This window comes from Tetrao urogallus, assembly GCF_951394365.1.
Source record: "Tetrao urogallus genome assembly, chromosome: 5".
Taxonomy (NCBI): Eukaryota; Metazoa; Chordata; class Aves; order Galliformes; family Phasianidae; genus Tetrao; species Tetrao urogallus.
In genome coordinates, this window is record NC_136818.1 from 20,498,581 (window position 1) to 20,526,137 (window position 27,557).

The window sequence follows — 27,557 nt, forward strand, 5'->3', positions numbered from 1 at the left end:
TTGGTTCCACTGACATCAGGGTAGGCATGTCTGCTTGAAGTGAGGTTAGGCCGTCTTCTACCTTTAATAATTTAGCAAAGTTTTCCATATTGTTGGCAAACTGCTGTTAGAAACTGAATCTTTTCTCTAAAAGCTGATACGCAGCTGAGAATATGGGACGGGCACGGAAGTATTTACTCTCATGCCAGCATCACAGGGTTACAAAGCTGTGAGATTTGGTGCTCTTAAAACTTACCTGGAATTTTTTTGTATTGTTATTAGTTTAGTCTAATTCTCTGAACTGCAGTCTGTAGCAAGTACATCTGCACAGAGAAAATTATAGCAACTGTACTGGAGTAGCTAAGAGTGTCATTACAAGTTTTATCACGTATCTAGACTGTGGGCTTCATATTAAGGGTTAATGAAAAGTGTTATTCAGTATTCCAGGAAATTGTCAAGATCACCAAGTATGGTACTGGTGACCTGTGTTACACTGAACTCACTCTTTCCATGTTTCCAATAAAAACACACAGCAGATTGTTCCAAAACCAGTGTCAAACACAGTTAAAAATAAATTCCCTTATAATTTAAATCTGTAGTACATATACTAAATATAGTCTTTCTATATATAATATAAATAAATATGTTTTCCTTAGATGAGATTTTAATCCTGAGACCTCACCTGGATCTTATGAGATATTTTAATTTTCAGTTATGATTCCCAACAGTTAGAAGTATCCTTTCTATTTGACTCTGTTTTTATTGCAACACTAACATGGCTTTGTTTCATTCAAACACAGTATTTGTAAATAACTAATTATGGACCTGTTTCTTCCCCTTGAAGCGTTAACACTTGGCACCGTGCAGAACAGTCCATTTTCAGCTACAAGACAGCTTAGGGGAAGCAGTGGACTTGATCTCAGAACAGTAGGGTGCTACTGACAAGCTGTTGGACCACTTCACCCCCTGCTCTTGAAATGGCAATGAGCCAGAGGGCAACTTTAAGAGAATATTTGTCTCTAGTAGCTGTAACATCTGCCTCCTTGGCAGCCTCTGCTGGCAGTTGTGCTGGAAGCTCTGGAGTTGCCCCTGGCCCTGTGCTGTATTTACACTGCTGAGAGGTTAACCTGAGCTCTGCTGGATCCTGTTGCCTGATTTTCTTTTGTTCTGTCATTTTTCTCCTCCGATTGTTTGGCTGCTTTTTGCACAATGTTTAGAGTGAAATCAATTGTGCAGAATGAGATGAAATGCATTAATGTTTTTAGCTGGTAAATTCCTTTTTGAGTCAACACAGCTTTTCTGATCTGTTTAGCTGGGTTTATTTTGCTTCAGCCTATGCAATTTCACCATTGCTGTCTGAGCATTTGAAAGTGCTGTTCCCTATGTTTGTACTTTTCGCTTAGCATCAGTTTGTTTATTTTTCTGGGGACTTTGTTGTGTTTTATATTTTACTCTTCTCTCCTGAGAAACTGTATTGTGACTAGTGCTTCATTTTGGTGGAATGATGTGGAATGCATAAAGACAATTTAAAAGTAGTCAGCATGAACATATCAATATTTATTGAAATACTGAAAAAAAATCCATTGGCGATGAGAAACTTCTGGCAAGAACTGACGTGACAATATGTATTTCACTGATACAGTAAGAAAACGTCAACTTCAACAAGTAACTCACTGCACATTCTAAGAGTTGCATGGATTTAAATCCAAGGCAGCTGCAGAACATCTGTAGTACAAATAGTCAGACTTTACAGATTGTCTGTTTACACACACAGAACAACTATAATAAACCAGCCAAAGCCAAAACCTTTGAATTTTAGTCTGCTTTTACTAATATGTCCTGTAATCAATAAGACAGTCAAAAGCAAATGTCTGCTTACAAAGTAGTTAACAATTAACATGAGGTTAGGTTTTTTTCTTTTTCTTTTTTTTTTCATTTGTTTGCAAACTTTGGGCAATCAAGTGGGATTCTTGGAATGACAGATATAGGCAAATATATGGTAGTTTATCTGAAATTGTTTCAATTGTTTAAATTGTATGCGAAAAATCTTCTCTCTTATATCCTTATTCAAATTCTTTTGTCCTGTATGTAGATTATCAGGCTGCAAATAGAGCTAGTAACATTTTTAAAGCTTTTTAGGTAAATATTCAGTGATATTCACTGTAGCATTTCAATAAGAAAAAAAAAAAAAGAAAATGCAAACACTTGAAATATGCTTTGTTTTTTCTTTTAAAAAGGAAATGTATGACCAAACTTTGAACTATACTCATGATATGTAGATATCACAGCCACAGTCAATTGCCACCTGCATCTTACTATCTGTTAATTTAGTTTGTTTGACGGAGCATGCTCTTAGGAAAATAACGTTGCCATGCTTGCTGTGTGGGATGACCATGGGGGTGTATATATGGTTTGCTTTTGGCCAGTATGTCACTGTGTGCATTCTGTGATTCAAGGCAGGCATCTAGGAGGTGCAGACATCGGGCTTTGCTGTGTTTGTACCCTATGCATGGACAGAATACAGCTGATTAATACAGGTGATTAAAATAACATGTTAACTAATGCAGATGAAATAATTAATGTCTTTGGTATACAGTGTGTGGATAGTTGGAAAAAAATGAGAGAATGCACCTTTTCAAGTTCACATGAAACAGAAAAAGCTACAACTCACATAATTTACAATAGATTTAAATAAACTACATTTAAGATTATGAAGATTTACAGACAATCAAGTGAATGATTTAAACTTATGAAGACCTTTGTGTGTCCCTGAACTATGTTCCACTAGCTTGAAGACATGCTACAGTAAACACATATATTTGGCTTCTTCATTCTGGCTATATCTTAGATAAAGATGAAACCAACAAACAATAAATTAGCATCATAATTGTCTACAGTGGAAACTATCATATACAGTATAAATAAACTATTCAAAAGCCAGCAATCTTCATGAAAAAAAAAAAATCAAAGAATTAGGATTTTATACAGTTTCTACAAGTGATTGTACAGCTGATAATCTCAAAATTAAAGTCAAACTAAAGTCCCCTCCCCCCACTGATTTTAGTGTCTCACGACATACAGTAATTAAGTACTGGTAAAATAATTACCAATTTGAAAGCAACATTAAGGAAATCACTGCTTTGCAATTTTATCACAGTTTTTTTTTTTTTTTTTCTTTCTTTCTTTCTTCCCACAGGACCCAAAGAATGTAAACACTATTTTTTTGTTAATGTTAGAGGCTAATACTTTATTTTTAAATATATGTTGATCCACATCTGCACAGTTACCTTTAAGGATAGTGAAATAAGGCAAGACTTAGAACTGTGGCACTACATTTTAATACTGATACCTTCATTTGGACAGAGAGAGATTTGTTTGTTCTTCTTCAGTATTTGTTCTGCAGCAGACTTTGGCCTACATAGACATAGCAGTATCACCCTTCTTTTTTGTGTTAAAAAAGTGTACAATTTACTTGCCTTTTCTTGCATTGCTTAATGCATTTCTGTTCTTTTTTATTTTGTTTTCGTTTAACAACAGTGTTTGTTGAAGAAGTTGTCACTTTTAGTGGCTTGGGTATCTTCCTTTTTTTTTCTTTTTTCTTTTTTTTTGGAAAAGGCCATGAGTACATAGCAGAGCTGTATTTTAGCCACGGCAGTAGTGAAGTATATATTTGAGCTGAATTTTTGTTGTTGTGTATTTATGTTAGATTTTTAATGACAGCCAGTGACAGTAGTAGAAGAGGGATACTGCCTGATTTAACAACATGAACACGTAATGAAACAGACTTTAGAATGTAGTAAGAATGCCAAGCTAACTTGAAAACAGACTCTTGATATTAGCTATCTGCAGGCCTGAGAGACTGTCAAAACCAGCGTCTAGGGAGGTGGTGGCCATACTACCTAGAAGGTGGCCTAGGCCAACTCTCTCGTACAGACTGTTAAATGGATGCCACATCGTTTATCACAGAAGAAGTGTTGGGTCCTTGGGAGAATGATAGAAGATGGTATAGATGCAGCTTTGCATCTATTATAACTGTTCTAGAAGTCCTGCTGTACAATGAAGGAATTTAGTGCACTCAAATTCCCCACTCTCTTAGCTCAACAGTACAGATCAGTTTTCCCCTAAATTTCTTCGCATTGGCAATCAGAAGTTAAATATACAAGAATCATTCTGTTGTTATTCATGTTGACATTGGTGATAGTATCCACTTTTTAAGTTTACTTCACTCCAGTTTATAAGTCCTAAGGAGATTCCTTTGGGGATGTGTAGCATATGATTCACAGTTTGCAATACAAATACCCTGATACATCACTTATTTACTATTAGTATTTGATTATTATACCATTTTGCAAAGTCTTAAAACCACATTTTAATTAGTGTTGCTTGGAGCAGTTCAGAGTATATCTTTTCCTTGAAAGCAGAAGCTCTAACGGATATAATTTATGCTCTCTTTGCATGCAGCATCTCAATGAGAAGGTTATTACATGGAACATCTCCGTTCAGGTGTTTGTAGTAGAGGTATTCTTCTGCCTGCATACTGATGGCCCGGATTTCTGGTAGTCGCAGGAGAAGCTGCCCAAATTTGTCTGTTTGCTGTGGGTAATTACACATTGTGTAGTCCAGCAGAGCAGCATTCACTTGTTCCTGAACACCCTCCACAAGCTGGAAGTTCTCTAGATTTTTGACATCTGAATGATAATTAAAACAACAAAAAAAAGTAAGAACAATTGAGTTGCATTTTAATTACAGCTTACTAGGGCAATTTTTCACTAAATGTTGTGGGTTTTTTGTATTTTTTTTCCTCCTGACAAAAGCATACTCTACAAGCTGCTGAATATTCAGTGATCCCTTTTGCGAACTTTCCTGGGAAAATGATCGCAAAAGAGCTTTAGCGGAGTGTCTTGTTGAAATTCTGCATATACCTCAAATCAATTAGACACCAATGGAGTCTGAGCAAGGTCAGCTCTTTTCATATCTTACGAAAAGAAAGGTTGAGGATTCCTAAAGTAGAAGACCATGATATATTGCTAGCAAATGAGTCCCAAGAGGAAGCCCTATCTTTAACCTAGTATGTTACACAATTCATATAATTCTGTATTAATTTTTCTGACCCAAGGTGAAATCTGTGTCCAGGGTATGATGTAGTTAATTCTAATAAAAAGTGACAGGGCTCTTGTTTCTGTTTGACATTTTCTAAATGATTCTGAAAGCCTTTGACTTGTCTAGTCTATGTTAATGAACCATCTGGTACACTCCAGTGACTGCCAAAATAATCTTCCCTACTAGAAACTCTCTAAAATATATATTTCATTGACTAATGATCTTTATAAATTGAAATCATTGTCCTTTGGGTGGAATACCAGATAAGAATGGTGCCCTTTAGCCTGACTGTGCTTCCTGAAATCCAGCAGGCTAATTTTATTTGATATTGGACAACACAGGCGCTTACATCAGTAGGTAGGCAAGATTTGTTCACTCTGCCTCTCTTTGATTATCTTCTTTCTGTTCCTATGCAGGAAGCTATGGAAATGGCGGTCAGAGATAAATCACAGAATCATAGAATCACAGAACTCTAGGGCGGGAAGGGACCTGTGGAGACCATCGAGTCCAACCCCCCTGCCTAAGCATGCTCCCTAGAGTTGCACAGGTAGGCATCCAGGTTGGTCTTGAATGTCTCCAGAGAAGGAGACTCCACAACCTCCCTGGGCAGCCTGTTCCAGTGCTCTGTTGCCCTTATCACAAAGAAGTTCTTACGCACATTTGTGTGGAACTTCCTATGCTCCAGTTTGTGGCTTTTTCCCCTTGTCCTATTGCTGTGCACTGCTGAAAGGAGTCTGCCAATATACTAACTCCTTACTGTTTGAGTCCGTTTGTAAAACCTGTTTCCATGCTGTCTTTTGACATATCTGAAGACTGAAGAAATTATCCAAAAATTTGCAAATCAGACTGCTGCTATAATGCAGAAAGTAGGAAGCAATCAAAGCACTCTTGCTGGGAGAACTTATTTTGGTCGACTTTCAATCATTTATACCATCAGTAGAGTACTGTAATATAGTTTCTTTGAATAAAGACAAATGTGTCCCTATATGGATGTTCTTCGAGCAAGGGAGAGTGGGAATTTGGCAGAATTTGGTTCATTGTAAATCCTAGCCTTTGAATGGAGGGGAAATGAGTGTTTTCCTTTGTAAAATAGGAACACACTTTGGTTTCCCAATCCATCAGTGGACTGGAAAGCTGTGTAAGTTGGATCTAATTGCACCTTTTCCTAGAAGAGCTTTAAATAGAACAAATGGTTCCTGCTCATAACTGTGCTAGAATAAGAGGAAAATGGTTGAAGGTGGCCAACATTTTTCCTCAGGATCAGAAAACAAGAGGGAAGCCACGGATCTCAATGGCAGAGCTGGACAGCATGCACAGACTTTGAGCAGGAACCTCTCAGGAGCATGCTGTACTTGCTGCCGGCTGCCTGTTACCTTCACTCTTGCACGGGCTTTCTGCAAGGTGGATGGTTCCTGCCGTCATTACTCTCTGCCTCTTTCCTGTCCCAGTTTCACTGTGGAGATGAAGCAAGTGGTTCCCTAAATCTGATGCTGCTTGCTTGGGAGCCAAGACATGCCATCTGCTTGAATTTTGCTATCTGGCTTTAAAGAACTCACTAGCAGTACTTAGGTGACGATGACTGTCCAACTAGAATCATCTAAAATTTCAGTATCCAGAGTGAGGAGAACTGGAAATTTCAGAGCCACTGTGCGTGGTCTCTGAGCTATTCACACTTATTTCTCAGAAGTCTTTCTGCCCGTGCCCCTGGTAAATCATGTTTTCATATGTTACTCTGGATGTTTTCTAAGAACTGTTTGTTTTTAGGTACCTAAAACTCCCAAGGTATTTTGCAGTGAGTGTGACTTGATTTAAAAGTTAAGTGTTTTGTTATGATTAATAGATTGCTTTCAGAGGCAAGTTGCAATCATGAATGAATTGGCAGAACATAAATTTCCCCAGAAAATGTGGCCTGTGTTGGAGTGTTAAACTGTGTTAAACAGACAGATAAATTGTATAATGATTTTAGAATTAGCATGTCAAACCTTTTTCCTGCTAAAAATAACTTCAAAATCATTTTAAACGGTTCTTTAAATACTTGTGCATGGCAACAAAAGCATTAGAGTCAGATTTAAAAATAAGTACAATCAACACAAACAGTAAACAAAAAGTAGTTCTGGGGCTTCTATGCTGCATCCAGGCAGAGGAAATACTTTTAATGTATTCCTGGCATTTGTGATGAGAATCGGATGTTTGTAAACAAGGTGGTTTTAGTTAATCAGTCTGAATGCGAGGAATTTTCCTTACTCTTTCTATACTGAATCGGAGCATTCCTGGTCCAAGTGACTATGGTGTTGGACATCATGACATCTGTGTGTTGATCTCTCTGGCAGCGCAGTCATGACAGAGATGGTGTGGAGGCAACCTGATGGCCAGGTGTGTCTTTTGTGTGAGGTCCTCATGGCATAACCAAGATTGGCAATTTAGTATTTAGATGATAGTGATTTTATCTAACTACAGTTTTATTTTTGTTGCAGATGTTTCTCACGTGCTTTGGGTTTGTTTCTGTTCTTGACAGTTATTATTTAACTTTGGCTAAAGGAGCTTGATTTAGTTTTCCAAGTATTTCCTTTTTGTTAAGGATCCTTTGAACGCTAATGAGGTAAACTGGCAAAACACCAGGTGATGCTGATGTAACTCTGCTGAAGTCAGAGTTGTATAATGAGCATGAAATCTGCTACTGATGTACAACATATCAGTCTTTTGTGCTTTCGTGTAATTCTTCACTCCTGTCTGCTTTTTAGAATTGCAGTGTCTCTTACCAATTTTATTTCAGTTAGTAACAATTTAAAATACACATGTTTAAGCTTAATGCAAGAAATAATTTTCCAGTGCTTAGACACTTGTAAATTAAATGAGTAGGAATAGGTCCCCCCCCTCCCACCCACACACCCTTAAATCTAGCAGCTAGAAAAAGTGTTTTGTGTTGCTTACAGTAAGTATCAGCCTCTTATCTCTTCTACTTATTCACTCAGGGACTAATTACGAACTTTTTACATGAAACAGCCTTACTGCAAGCTCACAGTGGGGCGCACATCTATTTCTATCCTTATTGGAAAGTAAACCCTTAGGTCTTCTGGAATATATTATATGTTTTACAAGAAATAGCAATTGCTTTTCTGTCAAACAAAGAATTTTTTGTTCTCTATAGCTTACTTTTGACGATTAAGACAAAAACAGTATTATACTGTGTCAGGAGCTGCTCTGCACTCACTATAAAAATGTGCTACTATTCCTACAAATCTCCCAATTTTGATTCTTTTATACATCTGCTGTAAAGCTGTGTTTTTAGCTGAAACTGCATGCAACATTCAGAGCAACACGAACACTTTTGCATATTTTTTCCCAAAAATGGGTCTGGTCTTCAGAGGGGAAAATATTTAGGTTTCAGAGAGGTTTTCTCCCTCTCATATTCTGAACATGAAATACTGAAAATTTGGTGGTGTATTAATCTGTAGAGAGATTCCTTTGGTCTGGGAATTCTGAAAAGCAAAATGAAAGAGAATGAGAGATTTAAATCTGAAAAATAGTAACTCCTTAGGAGCAGTGTAAATATTTCCTAGCGAAAGCTGGTTAAATTGTACTGCACACATTTTATCAGGCACCTTTTCCAGGTAAAACGAGGAACAGGTGCACACACTGCTACATCGGCTTCCACTGTGGATTTTGCACCATTGCAAATTATGGTATTTCAAAGGTGAAATAAGGTTATGTTCAAGATTCTCTGAGGGTAGAAGTCCCTCATTTTCATAAGACTGGAAATGGACGTTCCAGGCAGTAAGACTTGATCCCAGCCCAAGGCTCATCTTCCTCTCCTTGAAAGGGTACAGCACTATCCATGTAAGGAGGCTAAGGGATTTCATTAAAAGCCAACAGGCCCCAGTGCTTAGCAACTCTTCGGAATGATCAAAAAAGTATAGCTATAATATGTTTTTTAAACTATGCCAGGATGGCCTTCAAGCTCATCTTCAAGAATTTTGTCCAGCTGGACTGGAAATTTTGTTGGTAAATTTTGATATGTGATAAAGAAATCTTTGAGAGCAAGAGTAGTAATGGTTGATAACTGCCAGCTTGAAAATTGTTCATAATTCTCTGTAGTTTAAACAGGAGCATCCTAGCGCATCTGCCATGATAGCAGATATATGACATTCTGTGTCTAATTTCTCTTGACAAGCAGACTACTATAATGAAGGAAGATTTGTGTAAAGATGAACTCCTTATTGGAAAATTCCCCTTGGTTTTATTTGAGCTTGCTTGTACTGAATATTATTTACTTAGAAGGCATGGGAAACAAACTATTTTAGATGTGTTTATTAATTGATTGGAAGGTGCTATACTCAGCACTTCCCAAAACTTGAAAAACTTTTACATTTTACACATGTCTTTGTAGAACTTCCCAAATCTGAAGTAAATGTATTGAAAACTTTTCCTGTTCTCTAAAGGGTTCTTTCTCTGTCTCTAGCAGTGTAAAGATTTATCTCTGACTGTTTATGAGGGTCCTAAAGCAATTTTCATCTTGAGTTGAACATAACATCAGATAATGGGCACATTGTTTTGAAAATCTTAATTAAATTATTCTCTAGCAATGCATTTAATTCGTAGGTGTTAGGCAAAAAAAAACAACAACTGTATTTCCATGGTAAGAATAGGACACTAATGAGAAAGGAGGCTGTAATTCATAGTCCAAATGTATTCCATCCCCCATATTTGATCTTGGTGGACTTTTGGTTTGTTTCAGAACAATTCAGAAATCAACTAAGACATATTTTGGTGTTGTTTCATAGCGATAGGCGTCTTTCTAATGGTATTTAAAATATTGAGGCATATTTTTTCTCTGCCAAAAAGACTGTAAAAACACAGATTCGTACTGAGAATATCAGCTTCTGATCTCTATTAGGACCTGTATTTATTTACTTCATTAAATAATTTAATAATTGCTTTTGCTACTATTAGATCTCCAATGAAAAGGGAGCTAGGGATTATTTATCTGAGTTCTCTTTACACAACTGTGAAAATATTTTACTAAATTTCAGTTGTTTCTGTTCTTGCACTTTCAGTGAAGTCAAAGGATGAAACCTGATTTCATCTTGTCAGTCTTTATGACTGGTGTAATTACTGACTGAGTCATCAGTCAGGAAAATAAAACAGCTTGACTTTCAGAGCTCAGGCTGAGAGTTTACTGACTTTAAAGTTAAGCAAACAAACAAAATCTCCACCTGCCTCTCATCCTGGCAATGCAGGAATGGACATCCTTATACCTTTCAAATGACGCATATATGATATGGTAGTCATTGAAACATAACAAAGCAGGATCCTGCCAGGCCCCTTCTGGAGGAAGAGCTGCGCACAGGTCCTGACCCCAAGTCCATAAGCAGCTACCTGTAAATGTAAAGTCCAGTGCTTCTCACTGGGGCTCATGAGGGAAAGCAGGACTAGGTACAGGAACACAACTAGGGCTGTGGAGAGCCAATGGGGAGAGCAGGTTATCCCAGAGGAGATATGGATGGACCAGATACACCAGATCCAAGCAGTGGTTGCACAGGTAGCACTTCATTTTAGAAATGTCTTATCTGTAGGGACCGCCTAACTTTTTTACCCACCAGTTCCCTACATGCCTGGAGTTAATTTCCTGCTGATGTTGCATTCTTATCTGTGGATTGGGTGAGCTATACAGCATGTGCTTAACTCTTTGCTCCGCCTAGCGTTCACTGTATGCAACCTGTTGATATGTTAATCCATGCTTAGCATTCACTGATGTAGTTAGGTTCCGCATAAGAGAGTTGCTGCTGCTTTCTTTGAAGGCACAGAAAAAGGACAGGAATTTCACAGAATCATGGGATCACAGAATCTGGAAAAGACCTCTAGAGTCTTCAAGTCCAACCATCAACCCATTTCTACCAGGTCCACTAAACCGTGTCCTTCAGTGTCACATCTGCATGTTTCTAGAACACCTTCAGGGATAGTGACTCCACCACTTCCCTGAGCAGCCTGTTCTAACACTTGACCACCCTTTCAAAGAGAATTTTTTTCCTAATATCCAATCTGAATGTATTCAAAGAAGAAAGTGGAGTCTCCCGACTCTTCAAAGGGTGATCTTAGCTATTGCTGGCTACAGGCTGTTCTTTCTAGAGGTATGCTCCAGTCTTTGAGTTGAAGCTGTGCTGCTGCAGAGAAAGGTAGAACACAAGGGTTTAAGCCCAAATTAAAAGTCTGGTTGCAAGCTGGTGATGAGACATGTGAAACAGCTGCCTGGTCTGACATGGCTTTCTGGTTCCTGCTTTCAGGATTGTTTGTGTTTTTGATAGGGTGACCCTTTCAGTTAGCCTGCAGATCAGTCTTAGAAAAAAAATGACTCAACCCAAGTCTCTTTTTCAGGGACAAGTTCTATAGCTCTGTCCTATGTAGCCATGGTTGTATTTCTGTGCAGGCATGTGTTGATAGCTGGAGCTGAAACAATTTAGGGAAGATCTCATGGATAAACTAAGAAAGAACATCACTTAAGACTAATTTTTCCTAACTCCTCACCTATTCCCAGCTCCTTAGTGTATGCCTGAGCTAGAAATGATTGTCTTTCAAATATTCAGTTGGAATAAGCACAGCTAAGGAAAACAGCTAAGAAAGTAAATGTCATGATATCAACAGGCTTCAGTATATGCATGTTTGAATGTGGGCAGACCTACAGTCCTACCATTAGTTTTATATCACACAGTGACCAGAGAAAAAGAATTACATTTGAGAAAACAAGAAAATTAGAATTATCATAAGAGTTAACAAAATAAGAGTAAGCAGTAAATTTAATGAACCAAGTGGTTTCCCAACTTAATTTCTGAAACATCACTTCAATCTTCAGTAACGCATGAACAGTACTGGATTGTTGATATTTTAAAGAACTCGGCTGTCAGTATCTACAATTTGTAGGGCGTGAATGGTTTAAAATGTCATAAATATTTATGAAGTTCCTGTGAATGGTGATAGGGACATCATACAAAAGCCTTGAAGTTATGAACTGAGGCAGAAAGGGTGTTGTATGCAACTTGCAATAAACGGCTGTGCAGTACAATGGAAAGAGGAGCAAGGAACAGTCTGCTGTTTGGACGGGAAGCCACTGAGTGCGCAGAAACAAAAAAGAATGTAAATTTAGAAATTCACCTCCTTTTAGAAAAGTTTGCTCTGCTTTTGCTTAGATGTTTTCAACTTTTCTGAATTATTAGATTTGTATTCTGCAGTCACGAGAAGTTTAGATGTTATCTATCCTTTTCCTCCCTGTTCCTCTTTTCTGTTACTCAAGTACTGCTTAAAATAGGAATAATGGACCAGAATAATATCAGAGGTATTTCTGCTGCTGTCACTGGAACTACACGAAAAGGGAATGTAGTCCTAAAAGAAGTAGTATAAATATTTTCTGGAAAAATACCCTATATACATTTCTACTGAGGTTAAAGCACAGAAGTGCAGCTGCCACTGAAACCCTTTTGAGTAGCAGGCTCTATCCTTTTATAAAGCCCATCTGTCTCTACAGAGTATAAAAAATGCATGATCATAAAAAGCAGTGCTCCTTGGGGGAAAAATCTCTCTGTACTAATCTTGTAGTCACTTTACAAAACAGTTTTTAATCCCAAATTTGCATTTGATTTTCAGTCAGGAACTTTAGTGGGTTTTGCAAAGTTTTCTTATTCCATTAGAATAAGATATGAGGTACAGTTTGTTCAGGTGGCAAGTCCAGACTATGAATAAACCAACGTTATCATATGAAAGAGAATTAAACAGGCAGATCCAAGTGGGGATATATTAAGCCAAATTTAAGCTCCAGTAGTTGAATTTAGCCTGTACTAGATGTCTGGTTTGCCTCAGGATATATTCAGCTTTTCAGCTAATCGACTGAGGAAAACTGCCTCAGGTATGATAAAATTTACAAGACAGCTCAGTCGAATAGTTCTTGTTATAAATACTAGCTTAAAGGCATTCTTCTGGTCTTTGGGATCACAACTGTATTTGCATTTAATTATTATATTTCAAACTTTTTTGAACTTGATTAAAAATATTAGGCCAGCCAATTATATTATTATAGTGGTTTCTAGGTAGGAGCAGAACTTCATACCACTTTTTTACTACTTGGTGAATTTTTGCACTTTTCCTTCTGTTTATTTCCAGAATCCCACAGGAGTGGAAACTATTACAATGTCTTTTCTTTAAAAGAGGAAAAGCAAAGGCGTTTTAGTGCTGTTCTGCTCTAGGGGATACAGAACTATACCACAACACTCTGTCAGTGTAATCAACAAACAATTTAAAACATTAAGTCCTGTGCCTTATTTGAGACAAGAATCAGTGTGATACAGTTATCCTTTCTTTTTTTCCAAACTTTGATTTAAAAAAAAAAAAAATCAGTAAAATAACCGGTGTTTTTTTTGTCTTATTTTGAAACAATCTGAAGCAAAACATCATTCATTTACTTGCTCACTGCTGAAAGCCATATGGCACAACTACAGTAGAACTACAGACTTCTCTTAACCAAACACTTGAATTTTCTACTTAGAAGAGCTAGAATTCACTGTTGACATTTACAGCTATTTACTATGTAAGTGTAACAGCAAACCGCAATTTGGTACATTTAAGCTGTTGTCTCTGAGATACTGTTTCAATTCCACATCAAATTAGTGTTGATAAAGAATCTGCAGGCTTAGGTGAAATGTGTTGATGAGTTTGGCTTTTCTCATATGTTTGTATCAGTGATCATATTATTAGCAGGCCTGACCACAGCAGCCTGTGTGCATGCCCAGCTGTAGTGCACCAAGTGCTGGGCTCCTGGCTGAGTGGCAGCAAAGCCTAGGCCCCAGGGCAAGGCTCTTCCAATCTCTAGCACTGGTGGAATAAAGGAACGCTTCTGTCTCTGTTGTTGCCTATTGATCTGAGAGAAAGTTACAGATCTCATTTTGTCCTGTGATACGTATGTGCTGTGTTATGGAAGAGGTTTATGAAAGGAAGCCCAAACAAAAATGTCTGCAGCTATACGGCACTCTGTAATGCTTTTTGTTTGAGTCTCGTGGTGCTTTATTTGTTTAGGTTGTGGATTTTGTCTTCCCTGCTCACCCTTTGGAAGCATTTTGAGTTTCAGATTCACCACAACCTAAATTGACACTCACTGTTGAGGGCAGTTGTAGCTCAGCCTCCCTACTCTATGCAAAGCAGGGTGTTTCACCACGTGGAAGTATTTCTGGATGGGCAGGACTAAATTGCCATTTGGAATGAAATTTCTATTTTATTTTTCATTTTTTATTACAAGATTTCTGTGCTGCTTTTACATTTTTTGAAGTACTGATTTGGATTTCTTTCCTTAAAGGTTAATTTTACTAAAAGTTTTGTCCAGGGCAAGAAACATGGCTTTCTTCTAATCTTGTGGCCATGATAGATGATGGATGTACATTTCATGGGATGCAATTCATGTAAGTACCCATGTGCATCCTCATGTTTGAGTTTCATGGCAATGCACAGGCTTTCAAACTAAGATATTCAGCAACAAACACTGCATTCATAGCTGTAAATCAGCACAGTCTCCAGGAGCCAAGGTAATCACTGACTTCTGCAGCAGAGCCTGCCCTGCAGGAGCTCTGTGCTTGAGGACACCAATGGCCTGAACATGCTCAGAGCAATGCTTGTTAGCATTTACTTTTGTTCTTGGCATTCCTGGTTTACATTCACTAATTGAAGCTCTGTGTTTCCACTGGCAAATAAACATATTATACCAAAAATTATGCTTCCCCTCCCCACCCAACCATGTATTGAAAAGTTTTTTTTTAGTGTACAGTCCAAGGAGCACCTCTGATCCTGTAGCCATAGTGTAGTATGGCTTTTAATCTCTGCTCTGTTTGTGAGATTAACACAGACATTGTTGGCCCGCTCACCATAATCAATTTACTTGATACAGTCTAGTTCAATAAACATTAACACAATTCTTACCACTTCTGTTCAACCAAACATAACGAGCTTCCAGTGAAGGATAGCCCAGCAATATGTTATTTTTATATTAATTTCCTGGGTCAGCTAGAGATCCCAGCACAGAAAAGACAAATCAAGGCTGACGCTCAGATAAAAAATCACATACTCAAAGAATTTGACATGGAATCCAGTGATGTCAGAAATCCTAGCTATTTGATGCTTCAAATTCAGACATTCTTCATGTAGACCAAAATAACAGACATTTATAGTGTACCTTACTGCTGGTGACTATTTAACAACTAGGTGCTCTCACAGCATGGTACTCTTTATGTGCTCAGTAATGAAAGTTGGCTATTGATTTTTCTGTAGCTGCTTGTAACTATTATAGTTGATACATCAATAGAAAAGGAAAGCACAATGTTTCATAGCAGGCAGAAAATCAGAGAATACATGATGCTGTGACAGTAAATCATGGCATAATCTCAAGAATTGATAGATGGTTACTGCTAACTTGAAACCCATGGCTTTCTCTGAAAAGGCTGGCTTATAATCGCCCAATACGTTCTAACAGACTGACTGCCCGTAATAGTGGTAAAGGACACCACACAATGCTTCATCTTCAGAATAATGGTTTCCACGAGGCAAGTTGTTTTGTTGTGGTGGAATTCATTTTGTGCCTTACCACAGAAGGAGGGCAAAAGAATGGTTTGAATGCAGTTTAGATTAGCAGTTAGAGGTTGTAGGAAAAAGATTGTTTTATTTTCAGGAAAGCACAAAAAGGTTATGTTTAAAAAAAAAAAAAAAAAGAAAAAAAGAGGAAGAGAAGTTGTCATTAATTTTTAACTTGCAAAAGTCTGCAGTTAGTTGAAAAGGAAACACAAAAGACCTGATTATTCTTGAGATCAAAATATTGGAGCTGTTTTGTCAAGAAAGGCAAACTCAGAGAAAATAACTTTACCACAGCCATTTCCAGCTCCACAGCATCCTGAAAGGGCGCCAAAGGCACGTAAGTAATTGAAAGCTCTTTTTAGTGCCTGCTTCTGTCTGCCATGTTTTTGAGGGGGCACAACACACTCAAAATTTTACAGTATGCCTACTGAGGGTTTAGCAGGAAAGTTCTTAATTGCTCTGTTCTCTCCTTACTCCCTGGATCAACTCTGGTATTTTTCTATGGTTTTAATTAATTATGGGCTCTTACTTTCCTCTCTTGAAACAGAAAGGGAGGAAGAATGACAAGTAGAAGTGAGCTGGCCAGCTGGAACACCTTGGGCAGTTGAGAGGATGCTGGTCCTGCAGTAGACTCTTGGCAGTGTTCCTCTCTGAAGGAACACTTTCAGTGTGCCCCACTGTTTTCCAGCACTTCTTTAGAGAATGTGAGTATGATACCTGTCCTTTTCAACCTTGCCAGTTTCTCCATTCTCTGGCACCAAACGTTTCCCTGGAGAGATGCTTGTAGACAAAAGGAAATGACTTTCTCAACCTACCCATTCAGCCTGCCTCAGGCTGAGCATGAAGAACAGTCTGCCTCAGATGTTCTGGGATATGGATTTTCCCCACTGGATGACAGGATAACATTGTCTCATCCTGAGCAGTTTGCTGATCTCTTACAATCTTTGCTGTTGGCAGAGGGGAAAGATGCTGTTGTAGTGTAATTCCCTGTTCTGATGCTGAAATTCATCTCCTTCCTGAGAATTGCCTTCACCTGGCAAGCAGATGCCTTGTACAATGTATTTAAAATGTTCATCTACTGGGGATGATTCTAAATGTAGGATTTTCTTTATTAATTCTTGAATAATCTTATATAGTGAATACTTAAAATTTCATTAAAAAAATGGCTGTGTGCAGACTAAACTTTTGGAAGCCATGTAGACTGTTTTTAGGCTTATGTTATGTTTTTCAGTTTGCCCCATGCTTGATGGCTCTGCAAAAGCTCAGAGTAACAGGGAGAACCTGTGCTCTATGAAGTTCATCCAGCCTCAATAGTGGCTTTGCAAGAGCCTGAGGAGCTGCAGTTTTCACTCCCATTTCCTGCCAACATAAGTCAGTGGGACATGCTCCAAGCCGTGAGCTTGGGAATTAGTGTTTCTGCACAGTCCCCTTCTGATCCCAATTCATGATCACAGCTGTGTTCAAGGCTGACCTGTAAAGTTTGTTTCTTTCCTGTTTGCCACTGTTTCCTCCCTCTCCCTCTCTCACTTGGCTTTGATCACAGTTCCATGGTTTCTCTTTCCTTCCTGTCTTTTTCCCCCTTCTTGGTTCTTGTTCTGCTCAAGTATCTTATTCTCTTCTTCTCTTCTCCCACCACTTTTGCAATTCTTTCCTTCTCCTGGCTTCTGTGTATTTTTTCCCAAACCTATTTTTCAGTGTTTCTTTGCAGCGTTTGGGGTCTTTTTCCTCAGTTATAGACAACCACTGCTTTTGTTTCCCTTCCCTTCCAGTGTCTAAGCTGTCATAGGCATCAAAGGGATAAGAGAAGAACAGGGGAGTGGGGCAGGTGTCTGCAGTGTGTCTCCAATGAATGACTGACAGTAGCAAACAGCCTTTCAGGTAAGAGTCTCTGCAATAGAAATAAGTGAGAAGCAGTTCCTAATCTGTGGGCTGTGCCTTGTGGTATAGAAAGTATTTCATAAGTGGTCTGTTACAAAAACAGTCAAGTGAATTTTGCCATTGCATTCCTTTAGCATGTTCCTCCTTCAGTGAAGCATTTAAGTATATGTCCAAATGGAAAATATATATTTAAATTAAATATTCATTTGTTTATTTAGATATTTAAATATTCTCACATTTAAATATACTCAGTAAGTGATTCTGGGAGCCTTGTCTAACAAAAGTAATCACTGATATTAAGTGCTTATGCCAATACCAGCTGAAAATTTTATATAACAGTATATTTGTTCCATGTAAAATACATTCAAGCTTGTATCTTAAACATCCACAATGTGTATTGAAGGTGGGACAGAAATTCCAAAAGTATTTCCAAAGTGGACACGAGTGTGCTTCTGAGTTATTTGCAAGTGATTTTTCCTACTTGTAGGAACTGTTTGAGCCATTCTTGCTAGTATTCTATGGACATATTACAAAGTGTAAAAGTGCACACCAATTGGGTTATTCTGAAATCCTCACTGTCTGCACAGAAAGGCAGCTGCACAGAATGCAAATACTGCTTGATACTCATGTTTCTAATTACTTGTGAGATTTGTATTTAACAAATAAATGACCTAATTTTCTCTCAAGCATCTAATGCTTTTGTTATTTCAAAACCTTCTAATATATGCATTTTATTTATTAAAAAAAAAAAAAAAAAGGAAAAGGAAATGCACTTGCTCAAATCTTTTTTTCCATGGCTTGCAACTGGCAGACAACCAGATAATGTAAACCAGTAATGATCATGTTCATTGCATTTTGTGAAATAAAATCAGGATAAATCAGAAGTGATTAAATTTTATTATATATATATTATTATATTTTTTAATTATTTTATTGTTATATATATTATATATATATATATATTTATTTATATATATCTATAATTTAATGTAATTTATAAAAAAAAAACAAGCAAAAAAAAACTTTGATCAACCACAAAATAGAAGGCTATTTCTGAAAATTCTGCAAGAAGTTTATCATTTATGACTTTGGCATCCAAGGCTGAGAAGAATTACTGAAAACTTATATTTAATAAATACTGGTTTAGTTCATAACTCAAATAAATAACCCCACTATTTATCTATATATATGTAATCTGTATTTTATTCACAAGAATAATTGACCAGACATTTCATCAAGAAAGATATCTGCAATATAGCTGCTGCCATGACTTCTTTCATCCTTCCTGCGCTATGTTTGAAACCTGCATGGGAGGCTGAACTAAAACCTGTCAGCTCCATGAAAAAGTGTTCTCAGGAGCAAAGGTCTGTTTATCAGAGTCTTCACTCCATTCATCATCATTTAGCGTCTCTAAGAACTTTCAGGGACTGATTTTTAATTGTTCGACTGTGCTACAGATTTTGATAGATAAAGAGAAGGGAAGATGTCTTTGCTTTTGTTTCTCTAAAGAATTCAGTAAAAACAAAGAAATAACACAGCAAAAGGAAATCCACTTTGTCCTGCATGTTGCACACAATGCTACAATTCACTTCTGAAAATATTGTTTTTGCAGTTTCAGATGCTAGCATGAAAATAGAGCAAGGAACTCCTGTAATGTTATTTCCAAAGGAAAATATCAAACTTGCTCAAAATGTATTCTACGTACTTTAAATCAGGTTGATTTAACTATTGCCTTTGGTCTTTAGCTTATTTAAACAAAGCTGTTTTCATTAGGTTGTATCTTACATAGTATCTCTGGATTTCACCACTTTTTACAAAGATATCTCTAGTATTCATTTACCAGATAAAGTAACTCAGATATCATATAAAATTCTTCTGAGCTCTATAGTCTGTAATGGAGTCAGAAACAACCATAAACAAGAGGATTGATTTCTGTATTTCCGTATGCTGGCTCTGTGAACGGAGTAAGTCCTTCATGAGCTGATCCTAAAATGATCTTTGTTTATTCTCTTTCATTCTTTCCCAGAGGATTAAAGTAGAAAAGTGGAATAGCTCTTCTACTTGCAGAATAGAAAGGAGGACAGGCTGCTTTACCAAAAAATCAGAGACAAATTAAATATTTCAGGGCTAGACTGGATATTTAACTGTTCTACTGACGCACATAATCTCTAATGAAACAGTCATCCTTAGTTTCTGTCATTAACGTGGGACATACAGCAGTGAGAGTCCATATAGAATTGCATTATAACTTGGAAGATTGGGTAGAGCTTGTAAAAACAGTGAAATTGCGAGACTCATGATGAATTTGAACTTCTTGCCTATGAAATTTGCTTTCGCTGATGTGGATACAAGAAAGGACCTTTATAGTCGTCATCAATATCTCCTTCATCATTTTGTTCAATTCAAGTCGAACATCTCCATTTAGATGGTTTGTACATTAAGTCTATAATTTTCAATCCAGTTATGTCAAAATAATCTAAATAATTCATCTTGATTTCTAGAAACAGAGCCTCCATTTTATCTATAGATGAGATCACCCAAAAGACAGTAATGTTGACCTTTAAGTAGGCCTATTTCTAATATAATTAATCCCAAACTAATATAACATAGCTGAACCTGTAAATGTGTTTTTATAGACTTCCGTGGACTATGAACAGAAGCCATTGTTTGCTGGGTTTAATTCTTAACAAATAGCATTAGCCTCATCGTATTATGTCTCAGTTACCACAACGTTTCTTCCTTTGACCTTGGGAAACACCATTTTCAAGACTCCCTTCCAATCTCACTGCTTTGCTATCTTTGCATCCTCCCTTTTCCTCTGCTACATCAGACAAAAATTGTATTCACTGTATTCACTGTCAAGGTCCTGTAGCTGTTCCTTCCATATTTATCATCAGCCATCCAGCATCATGAGGTCACTTCCTGCCTCTGGCTTGCCCTACAATGCCATCCCTGTCTCACCCGCACCCTTTCCAGGCTAAGTGCCCTTCTGCTTTCTCCGCTCTGACTCATGCTGAATTGGAGCTCTCCCCAGCACTCTTGATCTACCTACTTCGTATTCACTCTCAAAGCTTTTACTGTGACATTTAAGAAAAGTGACCCTGGGCTGTAGATGTGTTGGAATTGTGCCTCTCAACTTTATATTCTGTTCCAGTTAAAACCTAGTTATCATTGCATATGTGCATCACAAACTTTAAAGGAATATAGACTGTCCCTCACCAGAAAATTAGGAAATGTTATACTACTAAGAGTTTTACTTTGAACAATGAGCTTTTCACAGTGAAAGGATCCTCCTTGGTAGATGTCTCATTTTAAGTTCTCCGGTGTCTCTCCCAGCCTTTCTGTGGCTGGGGAATTCCTTCAATAAGTCTTCTATTTGAAATACTGTTAGTACAGCAAAAAATAATTAAGAATCAAAGAGAGCAAATATTTTGTCAGAAACTAGTATGTGGAAAAATGTACTAAAATAAATCTTGTCTTTATCTATTAGCCAGTTTTCAGCTAGCAATAAATTATATTCAGTCCCTCCCTTGTTATAAATACATATTGATTAATTTTAAACTTTGAACTTCAGAATGAGTTATATCTGGTCATTGCTAAACTGCTCTCTTCACTAAGGGGAAAAAAAAGCCTCAACACCTATTACACTGCATTTAATTAAGACAAGCATCAGCTTTATGTACCATTATTTGCTTCTGCCAAATCTCAATGGCATAAATATTGAAGTCACATCTCCTGAATACTAATTTATCCTTCCTTAATTCCAAATGATTACATAAAATTTAGGAAAAAGTTTCTTTGCCAACATTATTCTCATATACTATTGTAGATAGATATGATAGGATATATTAGGATATATTAGGATTTTGGCCCTGCATGTGGCAGGGGAGTTGGAGATTCATGATCCTTGAGGTCCCTTCCAACCCAGGCCATTCTGTGATTCTGTGATTCTGTGATATGAGCCTGAATTTAATAAGTGTGCGGAAACTATTTTTCTAAATTCAGATGTGATGTGGGGGAGCTTGAAGGACATGGCTGAATGCTGATTGTACAGAACACCTTGACTGCCTGTTCGCCAGGTACTGTCTTAGAAGTGCGCTTCAGTGAACTTTGGATGAATATTAAAAAACTGCCAATGGATTTAATAAAACCATCTCATAATAATGACACAACTATAAGTACATGCTGTTGATTACATATGTATGCAATCGATTGTGAAAACATTTGTATATTTACAAACTATGAAAAGAATAAACTGGTAAAGTGAGCATTTTGGCTTCAGAGCTGTCTCAGGGCTTTAAGACACTCTTCAAGATTTAAGTGTTTTCTGTTAGAGGAATTAAGAAGAGACTCAGTGAGTACCGTTCTGTTCGTGGATGAGTGCTCCACCATGGACTTGTACTGGCTTGTCAGGGCAGCCTTTGTTATGGTACACTTTGCATGTTCAGAGCACCCACTTCAGATCTTGCACTGAAAGTGCTACTGAAGACAAAGTATTGTTTTCTGGTAATTTTTGTTATCTTGCTGAAGAAATAGTAGGCCAATTTACAGAAGGGAAATCTTTGACCCTGAAATTTATAAATGACTTACGCTTATCTTGTAAGAGCATGAGAATAGCCATACTATGGCACTATAGCTCATCTAAATCGTGATCTGATCTTTGACAGTAACCAGGAACAGATGTCCTAGGGAACAGTGTAAGAAGAAAACATGGAATGATCCCTACCAACAGCAGCTGCTGAGGTTCCAGCTGCTAGAGGTTACAAACAGAACTAACAGTCCTCTGTATTTCATAGTTTTCAGTGGATTTTCTTTCCAGTAATTTCTCCGAGTGACTCTTAGCACAAAAACTACAGCATTCTCTATATCTGCTGTCTTGAAGAATATGTGGTTGCATTTTGAGCTGATCACCTGCTAACTTTATTTAGTTCTGATACCAAAATTTGCAAGTGATGGGAGAATAGAAGAAGATATTTTGACTAATTCTCTTTTTTTAGTTATGTTCCCATTTTTTTTCTGGACTGAGCTTTGAAAAGTTGGTGCAGTTTCTTTAACTAGAAAGTGTAAAAGGCACATCTGCAGCTGTTGAAAGTATAGTGGGATTATTAGGCAGGCTGCAAAAAAAATCAAAATATGCAAAAATGTCTTAAGTTGTGCCATTATATTTAAAGGTCTATAACCCTGCATGAATTCTTTCATGTATAATTCTCCATTTGTATTTCCTGTTTCATTTTTCAGGCCCATTCTGGTCTGACAAGACCTTCTGCCTCAATAGCTCCTTTATTTCTTTGTCGTTCATTTTGTTTCTGTGCCCCTAAGTGTCATCAATACCACCAACATGTAATCAGTATCCCTTGTTATTTTACTTCCAGTTGATGCTTATACACTAAATTTTTGATCTGCATACATCAGACTGCAAATTAAACCGTCAATACGAGCCATGGAAGTGGAAGTCTGTACATCTGATAGACCAACGATGTTATATAAAATATACTAAAAAGTGCAATAGCTGATTTAAGTTTGTTGGTTTTTTTTTTTCCAGCTCCAGGGTTTTTCGTAACTGTGTTGATTTGATTTAATGGCGCAAAATGAAACTAAGCACAGGCAGGCTCTGTGCAACTACTCCTGTGTGTTCACAGGAAGCTTCTCATTCACTGTGTTTAATCTACGTGAGGATCCTAACAGGAAGGGGTGTTTTTCCAAAATTGCCTGCAGTGGAGCCCAGTACTGAAATCTACTCTCCTCCCATCTCTACCCTCGAGCTGTAGGGAGACTGAAAGCATGGAAATATTTGCTAATATTCTTCTTACCCAAAAGAAATGGGTATGGAGTATTGCCTAGTCAGAGTGGATCTTTGCTGTACTGTTAAGTAACTGCTGTGGTTTGCTTGAAAATTGAGTTTTTTGGGTTTTTTTCTCCCTTTCTTTCTTTTATTTGCCATCCATAGCAAGTAAATGTTTACCATTTCTACAGGTCCACAGGTCCCTCTTGACTCACATTAAGTGAGATGTGAGATCGATAGTGGCTCTGCAATTATTTGCCTATTGATAAAACCTTCATTTCTTAAATGAAGTACATTTATCTGTGCCCTGACAGTGATAAGAGAGCAGTACCAGTAAGTTGCTGCCTACTCTAGCATTTAGCTCCAGGCAGACAAGTGCTTGGACATGGGTCAAATGATGTCTAACTTTCTTCCTATTGGCATTCCACTTTATAAACTGCTTTGATGGAAGGCTTGACAAATCATCCTTGCTGAGTTCAGATAATAAAAACAAGCAGGACAAATGGGAAGTTTTGGGAAAAAGTGAACAGTGGCTGATTTCAGTTTAATTGAACAGTTTGTAATGTTACTGAATTGTGAAATGAAAAGAGATTTGTTACATCAGAAGATAATAAAAAGTAACCTGTATTATAGACAGTTGTTTGGTTCACAATTTTTTTTTTTTTTTAAATCACTTAAATCAAATTGAGTGGTTGAAAAGTTGATCTGAACTTTATTTTGTGATAGGAGGAAAATTAAAGAAACATTGAGGTGCATTTTCGCTCTGGTAAAATCAGTGAGAAATTCTATTTGACTTTAGTGAAGCCAAGATTTCACTACAGTGAGTCATGGCAATCTATTTCTTCCCCAGTATTAGAGAATTCAACGTTGAAATAAATAATTAGAATGAATAGAATAAAATAGAAGAAATTTCTAACTCTGTCACAATAGAAAAGGAGTTTCCAAGCTGCTGTCAGATTCATTAGTGGTAATTCAGAGATAAACAGACTCAATTGCTTTTCCTGTCTGCAACATATGTTGATTTAAGCTAGCAATTTTTGATGATGTGTACTGTGGACTATATTGGCTATATACTATTGGCTATATGCTATAGAAAAATTAGTTGTATTACTGTGGGTAAAGAAATTGCATTATTGACAACTTGGCTAGCTTTTAGAAAGACAGTTATGTTAATTTCTATTTATTGGGAAGTTTGGTAAAGACTTGCACACCTATCTGATAATCAGCTTTCTCACATATGCCCTTTCTGTTTTTTGGACATGAAATAAGAAATGTAAAGCCTGCAGAGCAAATGGGAAAAGTAGTCTTAGCACCCAAGTCTCTCAAAGATTCCTTTCTTGTTTTCCAGTTTATTACTATGTGCCTGCTCAATATGTTTCCATCAACTGTACAATGACTATTGTTGAATTGCTTGGTTCACCTTCCTTGAAAGAAGCCTCTCAAATGCAACTAAGTAAAAAAAAAAAAAGAAAGAAAGAAAAAAAAATCCAATTTTTATTTATGTCTCTCTTGAGCTACTGAATATTTGTTTTGAATATCTTAAGATTGTGGAAAAAAATTGAGTGTAACACTTAAATTTTGATTTGGAGTCTACCAGCTTGCCTCCCTTCCTCTGTTGGAATTAACAGGAGAATATATCTCTTATTCCTCTCCAGGGCCTGGCAGTGAGTGGACTGATAGCAAGAGAAGCCACTGAGGACGGACAGACAGTCACTGAAGTATGAAGATATGTTGGTATGGAAGGAGAATTTTTTAAGTACGGAGAGGTAAAATGTTTTTTTTATAATCAGTAGGGGAAATTTAAAAGTTAGCTAATTCTAAATGTATTAATTCTAGGTAGGCTAAACTAAAGAGAGGTCACACCATCTAAAAACACAAGGTACCAAAATGTTTTGGTTTCTTCAGCTGTATCATTATGTACTTGGCAAGGTTGCTTAGATGGGACAGGTGGCTGGAGAAAGGAGTAGATCTCCGGTGCCTGGATGTGCCACTCATATGGCTGCAGAAAGAGTTGTGCGCTGCTGGCTACAAAGGTTGCGATAAATATACACCTGTCTAAGCTTCCACAGCATCTTTACACTACCAGCAATCAAAAGCATTTTCTTATGTAAATCCTTCGGAACCTCTGGCAAATATATAATGAACAATTTACCTCTCTCATTTAAACACTAGCAAGCAAGACTGATACGATTAAATTGTAATTTTAAAAATTTTTGTATACACTATGAGTTTTGAATGTTATTTTACTGTTAGTTTACTCAGCCTTCTGAAATGTCTACTGTCACTTCTGAAATGTTAGGGGAAAAAAAAGAGACGGTGTTATTTGCCCTCAAGGAAATGGCCGTCCTACGAAGATACAGACAATAAGGTATAGTCAAGAATAACAGACAGCTTTTCAAGGTAGCTTTGTAACTGTGATTATAAAAAGCCAAATGGTTTCTTCTCAGTAAATGAATGTTGTGGATTATTGAGTCTGTGCTAACACGGAAGCAAGAGTATAATAGTATATATTTACACCACGGAGGGGACATCCTCAGAAATGAGGAAGGTTGGTATTTCTTGATATGCTTCTTATTCCATTAAACGTTACAGAGTCAGATTTTCAATGAAAGTCAGCTCAGACTCTTGAAATATTGTTTTGATTAATAATGTGTTTTCAGCATTAAGTTCAGTTTTCTGTTAAGATCCCTTAAGAAACAAAGATATGCATCGAATGCATCTCAGTACTTAGATACAGTAATTACTCCCAATTTTTTCCACTGAATTTGCTGCTTAGCTAGTTTTTATAACTCTGCTGAATGCTTACCAGCATTGCAGGGTACTTTAGTGTCTTAAAAAACCTGACTCACTCAACTTCATCCAGACAACTCATTCATACTTTTGGGCATAAACTTAGGTAGTTAGCTGGAAAAGTTATGTGTGTATTTTGTTTCAGTTTCGTCATCGTTCTTTACAAATATATGCCTTCGCTATTTGGGTCAAGTGGCAACATCATAGTATTTTACTATTTACAGAATAACATCTAATTTTGACTTTTATCTAATTGAGTTATGTGAATTGATAGTTGGGAAAGTGCTGGCACTTTTTTTGCTACATTGTTTCTATAAAGAAGCAATATGACTGCAAGGCTTCCATTAGCAGGAGAAGTAGCTCTTTTTATTGTAGCGTAAATCAGAGAAAAATGCTATTTGTGTTTTGAGAGAGCTTCATCTAAACTTTCCATAACAGATTCAAACACTATAAATACCACACAGAAGGACATATTTCAGAGAGTAATTGAGTTTTCACAGCGTATGCAAAATTGTCTTACTTCTCTCGGTTTATCTGCAATTGTATTTTTGTATTTTAATAATTTGTTTGTAGAATTTTATTCCTTCACAGAGAAGCTTTAAAAAAAAAAGGGTAATTAAAGAAAAAGATCATTAAATGTCAGCACTGCTGGTATTTCTTTCATTGTTGTGCTTGGCTCAACTGTTCACTCTCTTTGTAGACAAACAACTTCTGAGTAAAACCATAATTTTGGCTATGGAGAAATTGCTGGATCTGACCTTATTTATGTTTTTAAGTCTCTCTTTTCAACTGCTTGTAAATAAAAAGTAACTGTAAATAAGAAAGTCACTTAGCCAAAGTTTATTTAGACCAGTTCTATTAAGTCAACAATGTGCAAACCTGAAACAGAAGACAAGAGAAAAATCTGTTCCTATGAAGTCAATAGGAATCCATCCCCCTAAGCCCCTTTTTTATTCCTGGCGTTGGTGATTTTTCTTGACTGATTCATTGAAGGGCACCGGTTTAACTAATTTGTCTTGCATAGGTATCTTTCCTCTGCGTCCTCTCTGCTAGTGCAAAACAATCTTCCCTTTAAAGGTTATTTCCTACCTAGATTTGTCATAAAGCTATTATCATTAATCTGTGCTTCAAGAGTTCCTTTCACTTTTTAAAGACCATGAGTTATCTTCCTGATTTATGTGTTACAGTGTGACAACCATATGCAAACAAGACTGTTTATACTTACCCAAAGTTCCTTTAAAAAGAATATTTTAATCATATCTCCAAATCATCTGCTTTATATAAACAAATATCATAAAAATATACCAATCTATATTTTCCTCTGTCCTCTGGAATTTATTATAAAATGCTATCTTTGTTCAGGAATATTCAGAGAGTATGTAGAGTAAGCTTGTAATACTCTACTAAATTCTGTAGGTTTTAGAAACCA

The 27,557-nt window shown here is 36.9% G+C and overlaps 1 protein-coding gene across 2 annotated transcripts in view; it reads right to left on the minus strand.

Annotated features, from left to right (window-relative positions):
• Positions 1-4,419: 4,419 nt before the first annotated feature.
• The window catches only part of NR5A2 (nuclear receptor subfamily 5 group A member 2), a gene marked incomplete at both ends in the record, with an annotated part of 84,057 nt that continues 60,919 nt past the window's right edge, over positions 4,420-27,557 (minus strand). For both annotated transcript variants that reach the window (XM_079536466.1, XM_079536465.1), the window contains one exon: positions 4,420-4,667. In XM_079536466.1, the coding sequence (XP_079392592.1) occupies positions 4,420-4,667 (248 nt within the window). The remainder of the gene's footprint in view (positions 4,668-27,557) is intronic.